We start from the raw sequence: 13,740 nt of genomic DNA on the forward strand, positions 1-13,740 counted from the left end.
GATGATTGGGGGAGATTAGTGGTTCAACACTGTGTTGGATGATTAGGGGAGATTAGTTGTTCAACACTGTGCTGGATGATTGGGGGAGATTAGTTGTTCAACACTGTGTTGGATGATTGGGGGAGATTAGTGGTTCAACACTGTGTTGGATGATTGGGAATCCAGACCTCTGGACTAATACCTCTGGACTGATACCTCTGGACTGATACCTCTGGACTGATACCTCTGGACTAATACCTCTGGACTAATACCTCTGGACTGATACCTCTGGACTGATACCTCTGGACTAATACCTCTGGACTAATACCTCTGGACTAATACCTCTGGACTGATACCTCTGGACTAATACCTCTGGACTAATACCTCTGGACTGATACCTCTGGACTGATACCTCTGGACTAATACCTCTGGACTAATACCTCTGGACTAATACCTCTGGACTGATACCTCTGGACTAATACCTCTGGACTGATACCTCTGGACTGATACCTCTGGACTAATACCTCTGGACTGATACCTCTGGACTAATACCTCTGGACTAATACCTCTGGACTGATACCTCTGGACTGATACCTCTGGACTGATACCTCTGGACTGATACCTCTGGACTAATACCTCTGGACTGATACCTCTGGACTAATACCTCTGGACTGATACCTCTGGACTGATACCTCTGGACTAATACCTCTGGACTGATACCTCTGGACTGATACCTCTGGACTGATACCTCTGGACTGATACCTCTGGACTAATACCTCTGGACTGATACCTCTGGACTGATACCTCTGGACTAATACCTCTGGACTGATACCTCTGGACTGATACCTCTGGACTGATACCTCTGGACTGATACCTCTGGACTGATACCTCTGGACTAATACCTCTGGACTAATACCTCTGGACTAATACCTCTGGACTGATACCTCTGGACTGATACCTCTGGACTGATACCTCTGGACTGATACCTCTGGACTGATACCTCTGGACTAATACCTCTGGACTAATACCTCTGGACTAATACCTCTGGACTGATACCTCTGGACTGATACCTCTGGACTGATACCTCTGGACTGATACCTCTGGACTGATACCTCTGGACTAATACCTCTGGACTAATACCTCTAGACTGATACCTCTGGACTGATACCTCTGGACTGATACCTCTGGACTGATACCTCTGGACTGATACCTCTGGACTGATACCTCTGGACTGATACCTCTGGACTGATACCTCTGGACTAATACCTCTAGACTGATACCTCTGGACTGATACCTCTGGACTGATACCTCTGGACTGATACCTCTGGACTGATACCTCTGGACTAATACCTCTAGACTGATACCTCTGGACTGATACCTCTGGACTGATACCTCTGGACTAATACCTCTAGACTGATACCTCTGGACTGATACCTCTGGACTGATACCTCTGGACTAATACCTCTAGACTGATACCTCTGGACTGATACCTCTGGACTGATACCTCTGGACTAATACCTCTAGACTGATACCTCTGGACTGATACCTCTGGACTGATACCTCTGGACTAATACCTCTGGACTGATACCTCTGGACTGATACCTCTGGACTGATACCTCTGGACTAATACCTCTGGACTAATACCTCTGGACTAATACCTCTGGACTGATACCTCTGGACTGATACCTCTGGACTGATACCTCTGGACTGATACCTCTGGACTGATACCTTTAGACTGATACCTCTGGACTGACTAATACCTCTGGACTGATACCTCTGGACTGATTCCTCTGGACTAATACCTCTGGACTGATACCTCTGGACTGATACCTCTGGACTGATACCTCTGGACTGATACCTTTAGACTGATACCTCTGGACTGATACCTTTAGACTGATACCTCTGGACTAATACCTCTGGACTGTTCCATCTCGTATCTTAAGCTTGCGTCAAGTCCAAGGACCACACAATAGTTATCAAAACCTTATCTGTAAATGGTTCTCCAGCGTGGGAGCTTCTTCCTGTAAATGGCTCGTACTTGTTAATGGTCCTAATTCTTGTAAATGTCTGTCAACATTTCGGTTTTGTTGGCTTGTAAATGTCTTTTAAATATTAAATATTTTACAAAATTATTCAAATATCTCATAATTGTAAATGTTTCTTGAATATAAATGTCTCTTACAGCTAGAAATATTCTTCGTGTTTTGAAATGCTTCTGAACTTTCTTTTTTAAATTTGCAACTGTATCACACTTGTATATGGCTTATAGTAAACCTCTGTGTCTCTCTAATTCAGCTTCGTGGCACAGTTGGCTTCGTTCTCCACTCAATTGGGGATCCTGGGTTCGATGCCCTGGTGGACCAGAATGGTTAGACACATTTTTTTCACCCAATTCTCCTGTTCAGCTAGCAGTATAAGAGGCGCCCAGGAGTAGGGGAACTCACATCACCGCTCCTGTGCCAGGTAAGTTCACTACGGGCTCACCCTAGCCAGTGCTACTTGCCCCGCTCCTGTGCCAGGTAAGTCCACTACGGGCCCACCATAGCCCGTGCTACTTGCCCCGCTCCTGTGCCAGGTAAGCTACGGGCTCACCATTGCCCGTGCTACTTGGAACTTGTTCCAAGTAGCTGAATCTATAACAACAACAATAGGGGAACTATTTTTTATTGTTGCAGCCGGAGACGGCTAGGTTATTGTGCAACCCATACTCATCCTGTGAGCCGTAGCGCAAAAAGGATTACAGAGGGCACAAAGGTCTTTATCACACCTCAACGGAGATTGAGGTGTGATATAACTTCAACAACTACATCTAACCTACATACTGTATAACTATAACATCAGTTAGATACACAAAAATCATTACAATATCGATGTATTTACAATCAATTGTTGTACAATGACATATGATATCCCCAATGATGTGGGGATATCACAGAGGTGCTTCTGTTTGTTACTATTAGTCTTCACACAACACTGCTATTGGTAATCTCATATGTCATTTATCCACTAGACACGTAACATGGATAGTGTGCAGATTTATGATAGATAAGTAGAGCAACATGTTCGACAGTCTATTAATTATCTTACTTGCCTCATACTGGCACATTGTATGTGAAATTGCATTCTGTGGATTGTAACACCCATGAACTCCAAGTTTACACCCAGGGAAGCCATCTTCAGAGCTCAGCCCAGGTGACCTCTGGATCATCTTGCAGAGTTAATTGAAATATTTCCAGGCTAGACCCTAGTCAGCTTGTTTCAAGTAGGCGATATTAATCAATAGTCTTGTCAAACACTATTAATATAGTTGTAACACCCAGAGACGTTCCTTCCCCCCTTCTGCCAGGTCAGAGGTCAGCCACCTGCAGAGTTGAGGGTTTGGTTGTGCAAACCTTCGTGGTGGAAACATTCCTTCATCCTTCTCCCTTCCGTAATTAATCTTCGCCCTCCTTGAGAAGCCTATCATAGTTGTCAAACAATTTAATGGAAAGATTTCCCAGTGTTTTTGCACGTGCGAGCTGAGTTGGTGATCAAATGTGTAGTGTAACTTGTGTTACAAAGTGTTACCAAGAGCAACCAATAGGAAGTGCTACTCGGTTAGATTCAGTTATCAAGGATTAGTATAATCTAGTGTTACAATATGGTCATGTTGCTTGACCTTAGAGGGGGGTTTACCTCGTTTCAAGTCTAAAGTATATATATATATACATAGGCTGCCTGTCCCTGACAAAAATGATTAATTATCATTCAATACAATGTTTTTATACTTGTTCAAATCTTATTGTAATTACGCTTTACAAAAGTCTCGTAAGTATGTATATATGTATATATATATATATATATATATATATACATATATATATATATGGAAGCAGTCTATATATATATATGTCGTACCTAGTAGCCAGAACGCACTTCTCAGCCTACTATGCAAGGCCCGATTTGCCTAATAAGCCAAGTTTTCATGAATTAATTGTTTTTCGACTACCTAACCTACCTAACCTAACCTAACCTAACTTTTTCGGCTACCTAACCAAACCTAACCTATAAAGATAGGTTAGGTTAGGTTAGGTTGGGTTGGTTAGGTTCGGTCATATATCTACGTTAATTTTAACTCCAATAAAAAAAATTGACCTCATACATAATGAAATGGGTAGCTTTATCATTTCATAAGAAAAAAATTAGAGAAAATATATTAATTCAGGAAAACTTGGCTTACTAGGCAAATTTGGCCTCGCATAGTAGGCTGAGAAGTGCGTTCTGGCTACTAGGTACGACATATATATATATATATACATATATATATATATATATATATATATATATATATATATATATATATATATATATATATATATATATATATATATATAATTAAATTTGACCGAAAAAGTAAGATTAATAATTCTAACACGAATTTTCTCAATATTTCTTATATTTCTTTTCACTGTTGATGGTAACTGAAAAATCTATATTCTACCCACTTCAAGACTCCGCACCAATATAGAAGCATCAAGAAATATGGGCCAATAAGCCCTTTGCAGTTACTTCCATTCTTCCCTTTAACTTACAAAATATTATACCCATTGTTTCGTGTTCTGTCTTATGTTGAAAGTTTGTTTTCACCTCATCCAAAACTGTTGTAACATATCACCTCACCCAAATGCAGGTATAAAATCGAAGCTGTTTAAACTCTGTTTAGTTATAGTTGTGTGTGTGTAAACTAAAGTCTTTGAAAATGTAATAAGTTATTACGAAACTCGTTCAAGTGTCGCGTCAGACTAGAAATAAAAATGAATTTTGGAGAATTGATTTTTCAGTTACCATCAACAGTGAAAAGGGCAGCTTCCCATCCTTTTCCATCTCGTAAGTGAAACGCAGCACGGAACTCTGCTCAAATGCCTCCTTCAGCTCCTGCAGATGTCTGACATCAGGTACCTGTGTAAAAATGTCGTCAACATACCTGCAGTATATGGCCGGTTTCAAGTTCATGTCGACTAAGACTTTTTGCTCGATGGTACCCATGTAGAAGTTTGCAAACAGGACACCTAGGGGAGAACCCATGGCGACCCCATCTAGTTGCTTATACATGTGCCCATCCGGGCTCAAGAAGGGTGCCTCTTTAGTACAAGTTTGGAGTAGTTTCCTTAGAATATTTTCTGGTATGTCAAGAGGAGTACAGGCTGGATCACGATACACTCTGTCGGCTATCATCCCGATTGTCTCGTCCACAGGTACGCTGGTGAACAGTGATTCTACGTCCAACGAGGCTCTTATCCCTGTGGCCCGTGTGCCTCGCAGTAAGTCAACAAATTCCTTTGGAGACTTCAGGCTGAAGGCGCAAGGGACATAAGGAGTCAGCAGGTCGTTGAGTCGCTTCGCCAGTCTGTACGTGGGTGTGTGTATCTGGCTAATGATTGGCCGAAGTGGGTTTCCAGGCTTGTGTGTCTTGACATTTCCATACGCATATCTGCAGGAGCATTTGAGGCATTTGAGCAGAGTTCCGTGCTGCGTTTCAGTTACGAGATGGAAAAGGATGGGAAACTGCCCTTTCTAGATGTTACAGTCATGGAAAAGAGCGGAGGTTTCCACACTGCAGTCTACACTAAGGAAACGAACATAGGAATGTGCCTAAATGCCAACAGCGACTGCCCAGACAGGTACAAGAGGAGTGTTGTTAACGCATATGTCGACCGTGCTCTCAGCCACAGCTCAGAATGGAAGCAAGTCGACGAAGAACTCTGTAGGGTAAGGCAGGTCTTAGTCAACAACGGCTTCTCCAATGGTTTCGTCGAAGACATCATAAGAAGGAAAGTGAAACGCCATGCAACCTCTGAAGAGACAACTAACACAACACCTATACCCCCTATTAAACTATTTTACAGGAACTTCTTTTCCACAGCTCATAAAACGGAGGAAAGGGTCCTAAAAGATATTGTTAATAGAAACGTTATCCCTACAGACAAAAATCAGAGGATACAACTGACAATTTACTATAAAACCAGAAAAACGGCCAGCCTACTCATGAGAAACTCTCCAGACACAAAACAGAACGCTTTAAAAGAGACTAACGTCGTCTATGCCTTCAAATGCCCTCTTGGGGACTGTAAGCTCCAAAAAACCCAGTATATAGGCAAGACAACAACATCTCTTTCTAGGCGTTTAACGATGCATAAGCAACAGGGCTCCATTAAGGAACATATAATCTCTTCCCACAACCAAACCATCGCCAGAGAAATCCTAGTAAACAACACAGAAATCATCGATAGATACAGCGATAGCTGGCGGCTTGACGTTTGCGAGGCACTACACATCAAGAAGTCAACACCAGCAATCAACAGCCAATTAATGCACAACTATATTCTACCCACCTCAAGACTCCGCTCCAATATAGAAGCATCAAGAAATATGGACAAATAGGCTTTCTACAAACACTTCTATTCAATACCCATTGTTTCTGTTCTGTCTTGTGTTGATACTTTTAATACCCTATTAATATCCCCTAGTGTTCTGTCTTGTGTTAATGCCACATCACCCTTCCCACCTCACTCAAATGTAATGCCACATCACCCTTCCCACCTCACTCAAATGTAGATATAAAATCAGGGAAACGCAAGTTCTAATCAGTTGTGTATTTGTGAAGTCTTTGAAAATGTAATAAGTTTTACGAAACGCGCCCGTGTCGCGTCAGACTAGAAATAAAAATGAATTTTGGAGAAGTGATTTTTGATTTACCTCCAACAGTGAAGCGTAATGTACGAAAGATTGAGAAAATTCGTGTTAGAATTATTAATCTTACTTTTTCGGTCATATTTAATAATATATGTCTACAGGAAAGACTGCTACCAAAATATACTAATATATATATATATATATATATATATATATATGTCGTACCTAGTAGCCAGAACTCACTTCTCAGCCTACTATTCAAGGCCTGATTTGCCTAATAAGCCAAGTTTTCCTGAATTAATATATTTACTATAATTTTTTTCTTATGAAATGATAAAGCAACCCTTTTCTCTATGTATGAGGTCAATTTTTTTTTATTGGAGTTAAAATTAACGTAGATATATGACCGAACCTAACCAACCCTACCTAACCTAACCTAACCTATATTTATAGGTAAGGTTAGGTTAGGTAGCCAAAAAAAGCTAGGTTAGGTTAGGTTAGGTAGGTTAGGTAGACGAAAAAACATTAATTCATGAAAACTTGGCTTATTAGGCAAATCGGGCCTTGAATAGTAGGCTGAGAAGTGCGTTCTGGCTATTAGGTACGACATATATATATATATATATATATATATATATATATATATATATATATATATATATATATATATGTCGTACCTAGTAGCCAGAACGCACTTCTCAGCCTACTATGTAAGGCCGAATTTGCCTAATAAGCCAAGTTTTCATGAATTAATTGTTTTTCGACTACCTAACCTACCTAACCTAACCTAACCTAACTTTTTCGGCTACCTAACCTACCCTAACCTATAAAGATAGGTTAGGTTAGGTTAGGTAGGGTTGGTTAGGTTCGGTCATATATCTACGTTAATTTTAACTCCAATAAAAAAAAAATTGACCTCATACATAATGAAATGGGTAGCTTTATATTTTCATAAGAAAAAAAATAGAGAAAATATATTAATTCAGGAAAACTTGGCTTATTAGGCAAATCGGGCCTTGCATGTTAGGCCGAGAAGTGCGTTCTGGCTACTAGGTACGACATATATATATATATATATATATACATATATATATATATATGTATATATATATATATATATATATATATATATATATATATATATATATATATATGTCGTACCTAGTAGCCAGAATGCACTTCTCAGCCTACTATGCAAGGCCCGATTTGCCTAGTAAGCCAAGTTTTCATGAATTAATGTTTTTTTCGTCTACCTAACCTACCTAACCTAACCTAACCTAACTTTCTCGGTTACCTAACCTAACCTAACCTATAAAGACAGGTTAGGTTAGGTTAGGTAGGGTTGGTTAGGTTTGGTCATATATCTACGTTAATTTTAACTCCATTAAAAAAAAATTGACCTCATACATAATGAAATGGGTAGCTTTATCATTTCATAAGAAAAAAAATTGAGAAAATATATTAATTCAGGAAAACTTGGCTTATTAGGCAAATCGGGCCTTGCATAGTAGGCTGAGAAGTGCGTTCTGGCTACTAGGTACGACATATATATATATATATATATATATATATATATATATATATGTCGTACCTAATAGCCAGAACGCACTTCTCAGCCTACTATTCAAGGCCTGATTTGCCTAATAAGCCAAGTTTTCATGAATTAATGTTTTTTCGTCTACCTAACCTACCTAACCTAACCTAACCTAGCTTTTTTTGGCTACCTAACCTAACCTTACCTATAAATATAGGTTAGGTTAGGTTAGGTAGGGTTGGTTAGGTTCGGTCATATATCTACGTTAATTTTAACTCCAATAAAAAAAAATTGACCTCATACATAGAGAAAAGGGTTGGTTTATCATTTCATAAGAAAAAAATTATAGTAAATATATTAATTCAGGAAAACTTGGCTTATTAGGCAAATCGGGCCTTGAATAGTAGGCTGAGAAGTGAGTTCTGGCTACTAGGTACGACATATATATATATATATATATATATATATATATATATATATATATATATATATATATATATATATATATATTTCCTGTTTCAACTTGTATATATATGAGCCTCTGACATTCTATGAGGTGGAGCCACAGGAGGTTCACAACTTTCATGCATAAGAGAACTCTACATTTGTATTACTGGTAAAGCTTCTGTTTGATTATCAAATATACTGATGTGTGGTAAAATGAGTTGAGCTTCTGTAAGCCTTGCTCAGACCCTCCAAGCCAAGCTGATCCACTCTAAACCTTGTTTAACTCTTCCTAACCCAGCTGAACCTCTCCAAGAATAGTTGAATCCCTGCAAACCCAGCCATATACAAGAAAGCCCAGCCAGACTCAGCAAGCCCAACCAGACTTTACCAAGTCCAGCCAGCCCCCACCAAGTCCAGCCAGCCCCCACCAAGTCCAGCCAGCCCCCACCATGTCCAGCCAGACCTCAAGAAGTCCCACCAGCCCCCAGCAAGCCCAGCCAGCCCCCCATTAAGCCCAGCCAGCCCCCACCAAGTCCCACCAGCCCCCAGCAAGTCCAGCCAGCCCCACCAAGCCGAGCCAGTTCCAACCAAGTCCCACCAGTTCTCCAGCAAGTCCAGCTAGCCCCCATCAAGCCCAGCCAGTTCCAACCAAGACCAGCCAGCCCCCACCAAGCCCAGCCAGCCCCCCATCAAGCCCAGTCAGCCCCCACCAAGTCCAGCCAACCCCCACCAAGTCCAACCAGCCCCCACCAAGTCCAGCCCGCCCCCGCAAAGTCACACCAGCCCGCAGCAAGTCCAACCAACCCCCCATCAACCCCAGCCAGCCCCCACCAAGTCCCACCAGCCCCCAGCAAGTCCAGCCAGCCCCACCAAGCCGAGCCAGCTTCAACCAAGTCCCACCAGTTCTCCAGCAAGTCCAGCCAGCCCCCAGCAAGCCCAGCCAGTTCCAACCAAGACCAGCCAGCCCCCAGCAAGTCCAGCCAGCCCCCACCAGGCCCAGCCAGACCCTCATCAAGCCCAGTCAGCCCCCACCAAGTCCAGCCAGCCCCCACCAAATCCAACCAGCCCCCACCAAGTCCAGCCAGCCCCCGCAAAGTCACACCAGCCCGCAGCAAGTCCAACTAACCCCCACCAGTCCCAGCCAGCCCACACCAAGCCCAGCCAGCCCCCACCAAGTCCAGCCAGCCCCCACTAAGTCCAGCCAGCCCCAACCAAGTCCAGCCATCCCGCACCAAGTCCAGCCAGCCCCCACCAAGTCCAGCCTCCCCCACACCAAGTCCAGCTAGCCCCCACCAGGCCCAGCCGGCCCCCACCAAGTCCAGCCGGCCCCCACCAGGCCCAGCCAGCCCCCACCAAGTCCAGCTGGCCCCCCACCAGGCCCAGCCAGCCCCCACCAGGCCCAGCCGGCCCCCCACCAAGTCCAGCCAGCCCCCACCAGGCCCCCACCAAGCCCAGCCTGCCCCCACCAAGCCCAACCGGCCCCCACCAGGCCCAGCCGGCCCCCACCAAGCCCAGCCGGCCTCCACCAGGCCCAGCCGGCCCCCACCAGGCCCAGCCAGCCCCCCATCAAGCCCAGTCAGCCCCCACCAAGTCCAGCCAACCCCCACCAAGTTCAACCAGCCCCCACCAAGTCCAGCCAGCCCCCGCAAAGTCACACCAGCCCGCAGCAAGTCCAATCAACCCTCCATCAAGCCCAGCCAGCCCCCACCAAGTCTCACCAGCCCCCAGCAAGTCCAGCCAGCCCCCATCAAGCCCAGCCAGTTCCAACCAAGATCAGCCAGCCCCCAGCAAGTCCAGCCAGCCCCCACCAGGCCCAGCCAGCCCCCCATCAAGCCCAGTCAGCCCCCACCAAGTCCAGCCAGCCCCCACCAAGTCCAACCAGCCCCCACCAAGTCCAGCCAGCCCCCGCCAAGTCACACCAGCCCGCAGCAAGTCCAATCAACCCCCACCAGTCCCAGCCAGCCTTCACCAAGTCCAGCCAGCCCCCACCAAGTCCAGCCAGCCCCACCAAGTCCAGCCAGCCCCAACCAAGTCCAGCCATCCCGCACCAAGTCCAGCCAGCCCCCACCAAGTCCAGCCTCCCCCACACCAAGTCCAGCCAGCCCCCACTAGGCCCAGCCGGCCCCCACCAAGTCCACCCGGCCCCCACCAGGCCCAGCCAGCCCCCACCAAGTCCCGCCGGCCCCCACCAGGCCCAGCCAGCCCCCACCAGGCCCAGCCGGCCCCCCACCAAGTCCAGCCAGCCCCCACCAGGCCCCCACCAAGCCCAGCCGGCCCCCACCAAGCCCAACCGGCCCCCACCAGGCCCAGCCGGCCCCCACCAAGCCCAGCCGGCCTCCATCAGGCCCAGCCGGCCCCCACCAGGCCCAGCCGGCCCCCACCAAGCCCAGCCGGCCCCCACCAGGCCCAGCCGGACCCCACCAAGCCCAGCCGGCCCCCACGAGGCCCAGCCGGCCCCCACCAGGCCCAGCCAGCCCCCACCAAGTCCAGCCAGCCCCCACCAAGCCCAGCCAGCCCCCACCAAGCCCAGCCAGCCCCCACCAAGTCCAGCCAGCCCCCACCAAGTCCAGCCAGCCCCCACCAAGCCCAGCCAGCCCCCACCAAGCCCAACCAGCCCCCACCAAGTCCAGCCAGCCCCCAGCAAGTCCAGCCAGCCCCCACCAGGCCCAACCAGCCCCCCATCAAGCCCAGTCAGCCCCCACCAAGTCCAGCCAACCCCCACCAAGTCCAACCAGCCCCCACCAAGTCCAGCCAGCCCCCGCAAAGTCACACCAGCCCGCAGCAAGTCCAATCAACCCTCCATCAAGCCCAGCCAGCCCCCACCAAGTCCCACCAGCCCCCAGCAAGTCCAGCCAGCCCCCACCAAGCCGAGCCAGTTTCAACCAAGTCCCACCAGTTCTCCAGCAAGTCCAGCCAGCCCCCATCAAGCCCAGCCAGTTCCAACCAAGATCAGCCAGCCCCCAGCAAGTCCAGCCAGCCCCCACCAGGCCCAGCCAGCCCCCCATCAAGCCCAGTCAGCCCCCACCAAGTCCAGCCAGCCCCCACCAAGTCCAACCAGCCCCCACCAAGTCCAGCCAGCCCCCGCCAAGTCACACCAGCCCGCAGCAAGTCCAATCAACCCCCACCAGTCCCAGCCAGCCTTCACCAAGTCCAGCCAGCCCCCACCAAGTCCAGCCAGCCCCACCAAGTCCAGCCAGCCCCAACCAAGTCCAGCCATCCCGCACCAAGTCCAGCCAGCCCCCACCAAGTCCAGCCTCCCCCACACCAAGTCCAGCCAGCCCCCACTAGGCCCAGCCGGCCCCCACCAAGTCCACCCGGCCCCCACCAGGCCCAGCCAGCCCCCACCAAGTCCAGCCGGCCCCCCACCAGGCCCAGCCAGCCCCCACCAGGCCCAGCCGGCCCCCCACCAAGTCCAGCCAGCCCCCACCAGGCCCCCACCAAGCCCAGCCGGCCCCCACCAAGCCCAACCGGCCCCCACCAGGCCCAGCCGGCCCCCACCAAGCCCAGCCGGCCTCCATCAGGCCCAGCCGGCCCCCACCAGGCCCAGCCGGCCCCCACCAAGCCCAGCCGGCCCCCACCAGGCCCAGCCGGACCCTACCAAGCCCAGCCGGCCCCCACGAGGCCCAGCCGGCCCCCACCAGGCCCAGCCAGCCCCCACCAAGTCCAGCCAGCCCCCACCAAGCCCAGCCAGCCCCCACCAAGCCCAGCCAGCCCCCACCAAGTCCAGCCAGCCCCCACCAAGTCCAGCCAGCCCCCACCAAGCCCAGCCAGCCCCCACCAAGCCCAACCAGCCCCCACCAAGTCCAGCCAGCCCCCAGCAAGTCCAGCCAGCCCCCACCAGGCCCAACCAGCCTCCACCAGGCCCAGCCAGCCCCCACCAGGCCCAAACAGACCCCACCAAGTCCAGCCAGCCCCCACCAAGTCCAACCAGACCCCACCAGGCCCAGCCGGTCCCCACCAAGTCCAGCAAGCCCGCACCAAGTCCAGCCAGCCCCCACCAAGTCTAGCCTCCCCCACACCAAGTCCAGCCAGCCCCCACCAGGCCCAGCCGGCCCCCACCAAGTCCACCCGGCCCCCACCAGGCCCAGCCAGCCCCCACCAAGTCCAGCCGGCCCCCCACCAGGCCCAGCCAGCCCCTACCAGGCCCAGCCGGCCCCCCACCAAGTCCAGCCAGCCCCCACCAGGCCCCCACCAAGCCCAGCCGGCCCCCACCAAGCCCAACCGGCCCCCACCAGGCCCAGCCGGCCCCCACCAAGCCCAGCCGGCCTCCACTAGGCCCAGCCGGCCCCCACCAGGCCCAGCCGGCCCCCACCAAGCCCAGCCGGCCCCCACCAGGCCCAGCCGGACCCCACCAAGCCCAGCCGGCCCCCACCAGGCCCAGCGGGCCCCCACCAGGCCCAGCCAGCCCCCACCAAGTCCAGCCAGCCCCCACCAAGCCCAGCCAGCCCCCACCAAGCCCAGCCAGCCCCCACCAAGTCCAGCCAGCCCCCACCAAGTCCAGCCAGCCCCCACCAAGCCCAGCCGGCCCCCACCAGGCCCAGCCGGCCCCCACCAGGCCCAGCCAGCCCCAACCAAGTCCAGCCAGCCCCCACCAAGCCTAGCCAGCCCCCACCAAGCCCAGCCAGCCCAGCCAGCCCCCACCAAGTCCAGCCAGCCCCCACCAAGTCCAGCCAGCCCCCACCAAGCCCAGCCAGCCCCCACCAAGCCCAACCAGCCCCCACCAAGTCCAGCCAGCCCCCAGCAAGTCCAGCCAGCCCCCACCAGGCCCAACCAGCCTCCACCAGGCCCAGCCAGCCCCCACCAGGCCCAAACAGACCCCACCAAGTCCAGCCAGTCCCCACCAAGTCCAGCCAGACCCCACCAGGCTCAGCCGGTCCCCACCAAGTCCAGCAAGCCCCCACCAGGCCCAGCCAGCCCCCACCAAATCCAGCCAGCCCCCACCAAGCCCAGCCAGCCCCCACCAAGCCCAGCCAGCCCCACCAAGTCCAGCCAGCCCCCACCAAGTCCAGCCAGCCCCCACCAAGCCCAGCCGGCCCCCACCAGGCCCAGCCGGCCCCCACCAGGCCCAGCCAGCCCCAACCAAGTCCAGCCAGCCCCCACCAAGCCCA

At 50.5% G+C, this 13,740-nt stretch overlaps 1 protein-coding gene across 1 annotated transcript; it reads right to left on the bottom strand.

Annotated features, from left to right (window-relative positions):
• Nucleotides 1–608: 608 nt before the first annotated feature.
• On the bottom strand, nt 609–3,187 carry LOC138372846 (serine/arginine repetitive matrix protein 5-like). Its single transcript, XM_069338511.1, has 4 exons — nt 3,067–3,187; nt 1,624–1,811; nt 1,008–1,345; nt 609–855 (listed from the first exon to the last, which is right to left on the bottom strand). The coding sequence occupies exons 1-4, from the start codon at nt 3,185–3,187 to the stop codon at nt 609–611; spliced, it is 894 nt and encodes a 297-aa protein (XP_069194612.1).
• Nucleotides 3,188–13,740: the final 10,553 nt, after the last annotated feature.

Source organism: Procambarus clarkii, chromosome 40 (genome assembly GCF_040958095.1).
Source record: "Procambarus clarkii isolate CNS0578487 chromosome 40, FALCON_Pclarkii_2.0, whole genome shotgun sequence".
Taxonomy (NCBI): domain Eukaryota; kingdom Metazoa; phylum Arthropoda; class Malacostraca; order Decapoda; family Cambaridae; genus Procambarus; species Procambarus clarkii.